Source organism: Eubalaena glacialis, chromosome 7, assembly GCF_028564815.1.
Source record: "Eubalaena glacialis isolate mEubGla1 chromosome 7, mEubGla1.1.hap2.+ XY, whole genome shotgun sequence".
NCBI lineage: Eukaryota > Metazoa > Chordata > Mammalia > Artiodactyla > Balaenidae > Eubalaena > Eubalaena glacialis.
Genome location: NC_083722.1, coordinates 13,885,868 through 13,898,203, shown reverse-complemented (window position 1 = coordinate 13,898,203; position 12,336 = coordinate 13,885,868). Strand labels below are relative to the sequence as shown.

Sequence of the window (12,336 nt, the reverse complement as noted above, 5' to 3'; positions counted from 1 at the left end):
CCAGATCTCTTCCAATGTGAAATCCCGAGACCCAAATATGCTGCTTTGATTAACATTGTAACATTAACATTGTAGATAACATTCCCACGCAGCCTTGCCATTTTCAGAGAAATTAGTTCTGTATCATCTCCTCATTAAGTCGTGGAGGACAAGGTGTTCAAGAATAGTTAGCATTAGGAAAAATTCAGAAATCTCCTTTTATTTTATTTTTTAATATCAGCTCCTGACAGGGAACAAAATCATTTTGCATTGTTACCATCTTTCCTTGGCTTTACCCAGACTTTAATAACCATAACCCTTTCCAAATAGCTGTTGCCAGAGAGGCACTGTCTCACTGAAATAGTAACAGGACTGAGATGAAGGTCAAGTGCCTTCACTTCAGTCACATGCTTCCACATGGTGTGTACCTAAGGCTTCTAAGTTCACATTCCTTCATACTACTCTCTTCTGACCCCACAAAGAAAAGGAAGTCAAAGCCAGGGATCTGAATATTCCATCTATTGGTGATCGTGGAGTTGCATTATAACTATTTGCTTACAAGTCTTTCTCTTCTTCTTGGCCACGGGCTCCTAAAGTGCAAGAGGTGTGTTTTATTAATTTTTTTTAATCACTAACCCCTAGTACAACATTGATACTGGAAGGCACTTAGCACAATGACTTGCCCATGGTAAGTGCTCGATAAATGTTGCTCTTTTTGTGATTATCATCATAATCATCATTGAGTGCATCAAGCATAATTTTTTTTAAATCGATGCCAAGAAGGGTAGCAGAACACCTGAAAAATCAAAATGCTGATAAACTTTGATGAGAGTCATGATCCTAGGAGGAGAGTATAACAGCTCTGGAATTTGTCTGTAGGTGGATCATCTCCATCCTCCTTCTTTTCTGTGAATCTGCATTTCCACTGTGACCATATAATCTAGGCCGGGTAGCTAGAAGAATGCCTGGCCAAAGGGTAGAGCAGAGGAACCACAGCAGGTTCAGGTAGAATTTTGATGTGTGTCCCCTTGGACCCAGCACTAAATGTCACTCCCAGGCTCTGTTAATAGAGTGAGACTCAAGCATCCTCAGCCGGCCTCCACATCATCGCCACTTCAGCTTCCTGTCTGAGCTCTGCCATCTTTCTTGGTCATAGGGTTATACTCTGCAGAGGTTCATGTTACTATAGGGTGTCAAAAAAGCATATGTGGCCAAGTAAAGGCCCCCCAAATTTCTTAAGCTGCATATAGCTATATTTAGACCCCTTAATTATTCTCACTGAGCAAACACAGAGGGAAATTACTGCCTTTTTAACCAGAAGTCCTATTTCCAAGTGAGTAATAAATATGCTAAGTTTATTACCATCAATAAGAAAAGTAGTTCAAATGGCCCAGACTCAAATTTTAAAATAAATGAGAAGAATTGCCACCTTTCCTTGTAGGTTAATATAACTGGAATGTGTTTATTAGTGACGTGTGTTGATCTCTGTCTTATTGAAAAAGAAGTCTACTTAAGTAACTTGTTCTCATACTTTTCTATTTTGAAGATGAACTTTAGCATCTTTTAGGTCTTTAAATGTGAAATTTAAGTACGATGGATAAAATTACTCTGGGATGATTTGTATCAATTTAACTCAGGGCACTGGAATTTCTCTTTCTCCCTCAAAGAGTAGCAGCCATTTACTCTTTCACTTCATTTGATTAATAAAGGTCTAAAACCCCCTGACAGTGTGTGGCTTAATTGCTTCCAACAGACAGTTGATAACCGCTTAAGAAGGACAATAAGGGATTGTCTTGTACACAATGGTGGAAAAAATTAGAAAATCAGATTTCTCTGCTTTCATTTTAAAGGCTATGAAGGCCCCTGAACTGAAAGAGAAGCTCGAAGAGTCTGAAAAGCTGATAAGAGAACTAACAGTGACTTGGGAAGAGAAGCTGAGGAAAACAGAAGAAATTGCACAGGTAGCTTGATGACTTGGGCCTAAAATATTGTGATTTTTTTTTTAATTTTATTTTTTAATTGAAGTAGAGTTGATTTACAATGCTGTGCCAATCTCTGCAAAGTGACTCAGTTATACACATGTAGACATTCTTTTTTATATATATATATATTCTTTTCCATTGTGGTTTATCACAGGATATTGAATATATTTCCCTGTGCTATAGTGATTCTTTTTAATTTGCTGTCTTTTCTGTATAGCCACTTGTCATCCTCAAAAAGTCCTTTAAGGACCTCTTTCTGCTGAACTAGAGCCTGCAAAGATCCGTTTTAGACACTGACTTCATTGTTTTTTATTAACTACCGTTTGGTCCCTGTATTTGCTAGAAGTGTTGCAGAGCACTGAATTTGTACAGGCATGGTTCAGGAAACATCTTTAATATGTTCTGCTTTTCACATTTAACCAGAAACCTGTTCTGTGGTTTTAGATCACCTGGCAAAGCATGCAGCTACCTGATTGGCAGAGAATTCACAACATGCAGCACACCAGTAGTTTTTTCAGTGTGCTTGATTCTTCAGCTTGTTAGCAAATGCTGTTATGAACTTTACTTGAGAAAATAAAAAGCAAGGACTAATCATGTGAGTGTGTGTGTATGAGAGAGAGATGAACCTCTACACTATGCATTTCATGAACAGTTTAATCTCATTGACCACTTGTAAGTATTGGACCATCCCAATCAGGTAGCTCGAAATCAGTAACTGGAACCTAGTCCAGCCTGCTGCTTATATGTGTCTTGTAGATATCACAAACATATACCTAACTTTCTATAACTCCTACATTGCTTTATTTTTCTTCATAGCCCATATCACCTTTGGAAATTCTGTATGTTACTTGTCTGTTTTGTCATGGTCTCTCTCCTTCCATTAGAATATGAGTTTTCATGAAAGAAGTAGCTTTGTTTTGTTTGCTTTTATATGCCCAGCCCTAGATCTGTACCTAACACATAAATATTTCTTGAATAACTTGAATGAATTTGAGGCCCTCTGCAAAAGGGACCCAGCCTGCTCTTCCAGCCCCATCTCCCATTACTTTCCCACATTGACTTTCCCACCTGAAATCATCCAGTGCACCCAGAGTCTTTACTGTGCTTTCCTCTGCCCTTCCCCTAGAACACTCTGCCCTTACCTTGCTGCTCCCCCATTTCTTCCTACTGAAATTCTTCTTGTGCTTCAAGAACCATCTCAAATGCATTCTCTTCCTGAAGCCTTTCCTGGACTCTTAACCCATCATGATTTCCCTCCTTTGAAGCCCCGCAGCACATTGTTCCTCTCCAATGGCACAGGGCTCTCCTCTTTTACTTCTAGTTGTGTGGTCTTATCACCTCCACTAGACGGGAAGCCCTTAAGGGCAGGATGGTGCCTGGTTCACCCTTGGTGCCCCTAAAACACTGACACAAGATGTCATGCATTTTAGGATCTCAGTAAACTCGGTTGAGCTGAGTAGAATGTGTAATTTCACTGGCCTTGTCCCCAGAAATAGTGACTTAAGCTTTCCACGGATACATCTCATGACTAGAGCAACAAATAGAGCTTCCCTGCTTTTGTCTGTGTCTGTGCACAGGAGAGGCAACGACAACTTGAAAGTATGGGGATTTCCCTGGAGACGTCTGGTATCAAGGTGGGGGATGACAAGTGCTACTTAGTCAACCTGAATGCAGACCCTGCTCTCAACGAACTTCTGGTTTATTATTTAAAGGTAAGAGAGCATATTAATAGATAGTCGCAATCCTGATTTCTTCACGTACGATTCCCACTTGAGTCTGGGTGCCTGTCCCCATGATTTTGCTTTTTGTATCCAGCTTAGCTCTCATTAAAAGTAAGAGGATTGGTAGTTCAGTCAAGTTACCGTTGAGAGTGAAAACCAGCTCTTTTGCATTCTACTGGGGCTGTGCAGTTGGGCTGATTTCCATCAGAGGGGCACGAGTGAGCAATGGAGGGTCTCAGAGTGATCCCTGGCTATGGCGACAGGATTCGGAGAAGCTCTGGAGAGTCACCATTATGCTTCTGGGTAATTCTAAAGGGATCTCGAGATCAGCACAAGCCTAAAGCAGACTCTTGTGGAAGATTAGACAGCTAGGGTTCTTCCATATCCATTCCTCCTAAGCCTGTATGCTCAGGACATAACTTTTGGTCCTATAATCACCTTCAAGTGTGGAGATGGGCGTGGCATTTTGGGTTTGGCACTTCGGCCTCAGGGTAATGCCACCGACCAGACTGCAGGGCTCACTGCAGCCGGTCTCAGACTGCTTCGTTAAGGATTCTGAGCTGCCTCGTGAATACACAGAAGGCAGTGGAGAATAAACTAGAAGTGAAGAAAGGAACCTCAGTCTTCTATCATCCTTTTTATTCTACTTTTTCCAGAAATAAATGTGACACAAATAGCCCCTGACTTATTGAGAGTCCACTAATGGACTTAAGATCTGTTAATTTAGGAAATGATGAAGGGGTAAGGAATTGTTTCTGAAATCTTAATTTTGAAAGACCAAGTCTTGCCGTTTCTCTGTTGAATAGGGAAGTATTATTATCGTAGTGGCTGCATGATTTTTAGAGCAATAGAACAAACAAAGAGGATGAGCGGTGGGCAGAGTCACCAGGGGTCACAGTCCTCACATGTCTGAGGTTTGAGGTACTTAAAAATCATGCTAATCTGTACATTGTATAATCCACAGGCTTCAGTACTCTGTAATTTGGTATTAGAAACTCAACTATTTTTTTAATCATTTTAAAAGTAACATATTTGAAAATATGACTTTCCATGAAACTATTTTCAATGGTTCTTGAATTTATAGAGCTGTTTTCAAAGCACTTTCACTGTTAACTCAGGTGATCCTTGTGAAAGAATCCTGCTCATTAGATCATATTAATAATATTGTTCTGGTTGTACAAAAAAAAAGAAAAAGAAACTGAGGCTCAGAGAGTGAAAATGCCTTGCCCAAGGTCACATAGATAGTAAGTCGTCAAGTTAAAACCAGAGCTCAAGGTATTCTACTATCAAGTCTGACTTCTTTATGTTCTAAAATAATGGCTAGTCACTGTTGATCAGGGTTTGTTTTTTTTTCTTTATAGTGTTTAAACATATTTTACATGTAGTGTATTAAGCTTTTGACCTACAATGCGCCAGATCTCACATTTTCCATCTGATTCATCTAATGTTGTCATGCATGTGCTGTTGGGTTATTCGAATTGATTGTGATAAACTTTTGCTGAGTTACTTGTAAGGGTAGGTTTTTCTTTCTTTAATGATCTGTTGCCAGGACCATACCAGGGTAGGTGCAGATACCTCTCAGGACATCCAGCTCTTTGGGATAGGAATTCAGCCTGAGCACTGTGAGATTGATATTGCTTCTGATGGAGAGGTCACCCTCACTCCAAAAGAAAATGCAAGGTAAGAAATGTCCCTTAAAGGTAAGAAGCAGCTCCTTAACATAGCTCAAGTGCCTTATTTTCAGGAGTAGACTGACCCTTTCTGTCTGTTTGCTTAGTTATATCAGAGTTAAGGCTACACTGGCTTTTGCTTTCTGCTTGTAGAGAGCTGTGTAAGCAAGATTTTGAGCACCTGCTTCAGGGTGGCTGATTCTGCCTTGACTGGCTGGGTGATCTTAGATAAGATACTTCTTTTATCTTATCTTCAATTCCCTCATATGATAAATGAGGCTTATAGTAGACAAAACATATAAATCACTTGGCTCAGTGCCTGACACACATAAATATTGAATAAAGTTATTTGTTATTACCCAGTGTAATGCATTGTATGAAAAGCAGTTAATCAGATAACTCCATTATATGAAAAATTCCTAAACTAGGCTATAATATGTAAAAATTTGAGAATTGACAGGATAATATATTTACTTTTTAACTTCTACTAAATGATGTCTTGAATTATTTTATAATCATGTGTAAAATGAAGTCCTAAAACAGTATTCCTTAACTCACATAATTCAGAACACACATTTTTATGAAGAAAACTACATTCATTTCAAATTATTCTGTTAATATCACCCATGTACATTTCTAAGTGATGAAAAACTGAGACTAACAATAATAGCATGCATGATTCATGAAATTTGTAGGCCTTCTGTTATAGTGATATACTGTTAAGATATTTAATGGTAAAATGATACCATTCCTTAATTTTTACTTATTCCAAGTTCAAATAGAATTTAGCTTTATGCTGTATCCCCCTATTAGAAGCTCTGGATTTTTTTTTTCATACTTTTTTTTTTGATTGACAAAATTATGTGTGTGTATACACACACACACAACATGATAATTTGATCATATTCTCTTTTAACACTACATCTGAAAATGATTTTATTCGGTAGATTTCCTCATACCTGATTTTACTTCCATGTCTTTTTATCCTACTTTTCGTCCTTCCCCACCTCAGGCCAGTGGTTCATTCATTCAGTATACTTGCTCTAGGCTCTGTGCTGGGAATGCCCAAGTATAGTAACTCAAAGCCTGGTGGAAGAGAATATATAGAAACAATTGTTATTATACAGGAAAATAAGTGCTTCTCCTAAAGTGATCTTTATAACCTGCAAATCTGATCACTATAAAAGTGTGTGGGGTTTGCAGGACTGAAGGTAGGGAGAGCTGTTAGGATATTATTACGATATTGTTGTGGGAACACAGCAGTAGCAAAAGAAGTGAAGAACAAAATGTATTACAAAGTTACTTGAGAGTCAGTGAGGTTTAGCGATGTGCTTGGGGACAGGATGGGAACTCATTTAGTAAAAGAAAAGAAGTGAGCAATATTAGATTTCTGTCTTAGGAGACGAGATAAACAGTGGCGCTACTAAATCAAAATAAGAAGTACAAGAGGAAGAACAGGTTTGGAGGATGATAGGCAACGAGTGGTAATGAGTTCACTTTGGGATACTTGTTTGAGGTGTCCTTGGGATATCAATGTGAAGATTTCCAGTTGCACATTGGATTTAGGGCAGTAGAACTACCCTAAAGATACAGACTGGGCATAATCAGTGTTGCCTGTCTTGAAAGTGGATCTAGAGTGAATAGTGGAAGGGTTAAACCAATGTTTATGGGATGGTCTGAAGATAATCCATGAAGTAGGGTGAGACAAGGGAGTCAGAGAGGCACAGAGGCAACAGCAGGATACAGTGATGGAATCCAAGGGAAGAGAACATTTAAGGAAGAGGTCAGAGTAGAAGCTAAAGAGCTTCTATTGGACATAGCAGTTAGGAAGACATTAACAACCATGGAATGTTTAAGTACCATGCAGTTGTGGGTATGGAAGGAAAAATGCAAAGAAAGAAGAATGGGAGGTGAGGAAGCAGGCCGAATCTTGGTTGTGAAGATGGAAATGGGATTGGAGACACAGCAAGAGAGGGACATGGCGTGAAGGGATAGTCAGTATTTCCTCAGATCTGTCCTCAAGTCCACTGGTTCTGTCTTGTCATGTTTCCCCTGCTGCTTAACCACAGTCTACTGAGTTTTAATTTCAGTGTCTCTGTTTTTCATTTGTAGAAGTTTAGGAAGTCCTGTTTTAGATATGCCTGGTCTCTATTGGTAGAGGCTTGTTTTTACTCGATTGTATGCTTTAATAATTTTATTTTTACTTATTTTACTGTCTTTATTTGGAAATTCTGTTCTCTGAAGTTGCTGGGGCTTCAATCCAACTATTTGTTGTATCTGCTGATAACTTTGTTTCCTAAAGCAGTTCATGATTTTTTAAATGTGCTCCTCTTCAGCGGTTGATCTGTAGGAGTCTTGTGGCTTGGGTGAGGCTACATAAATTCCTGCAAAGAGATTTTATATTTGCTTCTTCCAAGTACCCCAGGCACGTGTTCAAGTAGAAATGACTTTTTAATGCTAATTTCTTGGCTTGGGTATGTTACCAAACCAGGCAGTTTCCATAACTTTTTCTTTTTTATATTATTGTAATAAGAGTGTACTATAAATGGCAAAGTGATATGTTCATATGTATGTTCAGGTGTGTGTGTGTGTGTGTGTGTGTAAGCACCTAGATAGGGGTCCTCTAAAGATACAGATGATCACAAAAGTAACCAATAAGTAAGAGAGATGAAGCTTATTATATTTCTCTCTGATTTGCTCTGGAACTATTTTTAGTTTTATTTTAGAATAACACTGCTCAATAAAACTTTCTGAGATAGTAGAAAGGTTCTATATCTGCTAAGACCATTTTGGTAGCCACTATTGAGATGGTGCTCTTGAGAATTAACATATGGCCAGTGAGAATGAGGAACTGAATTTTTAAAATTATAATTCAAAGTATAAAATAATAAAGGACACTGAGTGACACGTTTCTACTCTTGATCATACTGCTATTCCTAGAATTTCCAGAGGGCTTTTTAGATGCCTTAATAAACAATGGGGAAATATATTTCTTAAAAACTGACTATTGAATGTCTTTTTTAGGTAGAAGAGAGAAGTATTCTATAAAACTTCTTTTAAAAACTCATCTTTTTGGCAAAAGTATGTATGTATGTACATATGTATATATGTATAGTGTTAACGAACAAATTTTGAGTAAATTTGAAGATGTAATTGTATTAAATGATTTGTGAATTGGGCAGCATCTCATCAGGCAACGTGAGGGGTTACACAACATGGAAGGCTTTTATAGTAAGGAAGGTGGGACAAGGAAAGGAAGTCATCAGCAAGGAACAAAAATGAAAGTTCATGGGAGGAAAGTAAAAGTTAGGTGACAACAGTTTCTCATTAACTGAGCTGTGGTGTTTTTTAATTGGCTGAGCTTGTTGCTGGGTGCAGAGGAAGTCTTCCTTCTGCTGGGGTAGTAAAGTAGTTGCACTTCCTGTTGGGGGTGCAAGGTAGGTCTCTTCCTGTTGGGGTAACTGACATCTTCCTTTTTGGGATAATTGACGATGAGTGTTGAGGTATGAGAGTTCCTTTTTCAGGCCTCTTGACTCCAATTTTAGTTGAGGTTTCCTTTTATTAATTTTCACAGTAGGCATACATATACATATATATTCTGATCTCATTTTCCATTTTTGCAGATGAATAAATCAGTTCATATTTCCAAATAGATGGGAAACTTTGAAACTTGAGTCACAATGTTGAGAGTCATTTTGAAGAATAAAGGGAGCATGTTAGTGTAAAACATACACACCAAAGTTTTACCGTGTTTGTGTACAACAGATTAAAAACATTTAAGATGGTGTCTCCAGGGTATTTTTTATCAATAAAAACTTAGCCACCAGACTTGAAATATTCCTACAAAAGAGTGATTATTTTCATCTGTGAATTTTCCTTATTCCATAACTTTGAGCTTAAGAGTCCCCCTAAAGATTAGGAGCCAGATAATGAGAGTATATGAGAAAAGTAACGTATGGAAAAATTAAAACTCAAAATAATACTCATTATTTTTCTCCATCAAACTTCACTTCACAGCCCTTATAGCAAATTAAACTTTAATTAATTGATTAACTATCCCCCTAATGTTTTGTTTTGCTTTTATTGTTTTGTTTTTATTTTTTAATTTTTTTTAACATCTTTATTGGAGTATATTTGCTTTACAATGGTGTGTTAGTTTCTGCTGTACAACAAAGTGAATCAGCTATACGTATACACATATACCCATATCTCCTCCCTCTTGCGTCTCCCTCCCACCCTCCCTATCCCACCCCTCTAGGTGGTCACAAAGCACCGAGCTGATCTCCCTGTGCTATGCGGCTGCTTCCCACTAGCTATCTATTTTACATTTGGTAGTGTATATATGTCCATGCCACTCTCTCACTTCTTCCCAGTTTACCCTTCCCCCTCCATGTGTCCTCAAGTCCATTCTCTACGTCTGCGTCTTTATTCCTGTCCTGCCCCTAGGTTCTTCAGAAACTTTTTTTTTTTTTTTAGATTCCATATATATGTGTTAGCGTATGGTATTTGTTTTTCTCTTTCGGACTTAACTTCACTCTGTATGATAGTCTCTAGGTCTATCCACCTCACTACAAATAGCTCAATTTCGTTTCTTTTTATGGCTGAGTAATATTCCATTGTATATATGTGCCACATCTTCTTTATCCATTCATCTGTCGATGGACATTTAGGTTGGTTCCATGTTCTGGCTATTGTAAATAGAGCTGCAGTGAACATTGTGGTACATGACTCTTTTTGAATTATGGTTTTCTCAGGGTATATGCCCAGCAGTGGGATTGCTGGGTCGTATGGTAGTTCTATTTTTAGTTTTTTAAGGAACCTCCATACTGTTCTCCATAGTGGCTGTATCAATTTACGTTCCCACCAACAGTGCAAGAGGCTTCCCTTTTCTCCACACCCTCTCCAGCATTTATTGTTTGTAGATTTTTTGATGATGGCCATTCTGACTGGTGTGAGGTGCTACCTCATTGTAGTTTTGATTTGCGTTTCTCTAATGATTAGCGATGTTGAGCATCCTTTCATGTGTTTGTTGGCAATCTGTATATCTTCTTTGGAGAAATGTCTGTTTAGGTCTTCTGCCCATGTTTTGGATTGGGTTGTTTGTTTTTTTGATATTGAGCTGCATGAGCTGCTTGTAAATTTTGGAGATTAATTCTTTGTCAGTTGCTTCATTTGCAAATATTTTCTCCAATTCTGAGGGCTGTCTTTTTGTCTTGTTTATGTTTTCCTTTGCTGTGCAAAAGCTTTTAAGTTTCATTAGGTCCCATTTGTTTGTTTTTATTTCCATTTCTCTAAGAGGTGGGTCAAAAAGGATCTTGCTGTGATTTATGTCATAGAGTGTTCTGCCTGTGTTTTCCTCTAAGAGTTTTATAGTGTCTGGCCTGACATTTAGGTCTTTAATCCATTTTGACTTTATTTTTCTGTATGATGTTAGGGAGTATTGTTTTTAAATGCCAGCAAAATCCCTTTTTTAGGTAAAGGAAACATTTATGAGAAGACTCAAATTGTCCATGCTAAAATTTCTGGAGGACTTTTCCTTTTCCCCTAAAAAAACTCACAGTGACAATGCTTTAACTGTATCAAAGGATCGGTTGTTGAGATCTTCTAATAAGCAGGAAATCCTACAAAATCTTTTATAGTGACTTATTTAGGCTACTGACTTCACAGCCCCTTGATAGCCAGTAAGCTGTAGTAAAGTTACGATGTGAGGAAAGCTGCACTGCTGAAAGACCACCTGCTAATGTCCACTGGGCAGTTGCTTCTTCAAGATTTGTTTCAGGCAAGTCCAGGATACATAGACCAATATAAACCCACAGACACAATGTACATCATTATGGTATAATATATACAGTATAACAAAGACTATCAGAGTTTTCTTCCCCACCTCTAATTGTTTGTTTGTTTTTATTGAAGTGTAATTGACTTACAGTATTAGTTTCAGGTATACAGCATATTGATATTACATAATGATCGCCACTGTAGTTACTATATGTCGCTATAACTGGAAGTTTGTACCTCTTAATCCCTCTTAACCTTTTTCACCCATCCCCTCACCCCCCTCCCCTTGATTGATTTTACCATTTGGTTGGTAGCTGTTTATGATTTAAACCTGGTATTCTTTTTATGTTTTCTCTGAGTTTTTATTATGGGAAATTTCAAACATAAAAGTAGAATGAATGGTATAACGAGCCTCCATACAGCCATCATCCAGCTTCAAAAATGACACCTCATAGACAGTTTTATTTTTATTTATATGTCCTCCACATCACCTCCTCCTTCCCCTCTGGGTTATTTTAAACATATTCCAGATATTGTAACTTTGCATCCGTAAATATCTCCACTTGTATCTCTAAAAGACCAGTATCCTTAAACACAGCTTCCATACCATCACACCTAAAATGATAAACAATAATTCCTTACTAATCATACATTGAGGCGGTGTTCAAATTTCCCCAGTTGTCTTATAAAGGTTCTTTTTCAGTTGTTTCTTGAAATCAGGATCCAAATAAGATTTAACCATTGTCATTGATTGTTATGTCCCTTGGGACTCTTTTAGCCCATGGGTCCCCCTCCTTTGCTCCCCCACTTTTTTTTCCCTTGCATTTTATTTGCTGCAGACACCTAGTTGCTTCCCATAGTCAGCGTTTTGCTCATTGCATCCCATGGCATCATTTAACATCTTCCGCTGCCCTCTCTATTTCCTAAATTGGTTTTAGATATAAAGGCTTGATCAGGTTCAACTCAAATATGGACAAGAATGTTCTGTAGGCATTGTTGCCCATCTCCAACAGGAGCACGTCATGTCCAGTTGTCTGTCTTTGAGGGATATCAGCATCCCTTGATCATTTTTGCCTAATTCATGTATTTTGATAGTGTTTACAATTCTGTTATTCCTTCTTTAGGTATTAGTCGAATATGCCTATTAAGAGAAAGTTCCCCCAGTTATCTCTTTGGCTCCTGGGTCTAGGTTTTATGCTCTTTACC

At 38.0% G+C, this 12,336-nt stretch overlaps 1 protein-coding gene across 1 annotated transcript in view; it reads left to right on the top strand.

The window, feature by feature from the left end:
- Positions 1–12,336, top strand: part of KIF13A (kinesin family member 13A) — a 212,360-nt gene that overhangs the window by 157,765 nt on the left and 42,259 nt on the right. Inside the window, 3 exon segments of the mRNA XM_061195757.1 lie at positions 1,830–1,940; positions 3,539–3,673; positions 5,232–5,362. Of these exon segments, the coding sequence (XP_061051740.1) occupies positions 1,830–1,940; positions 3,539–3,673; positions 5,232–5,362 (377 nt within the window).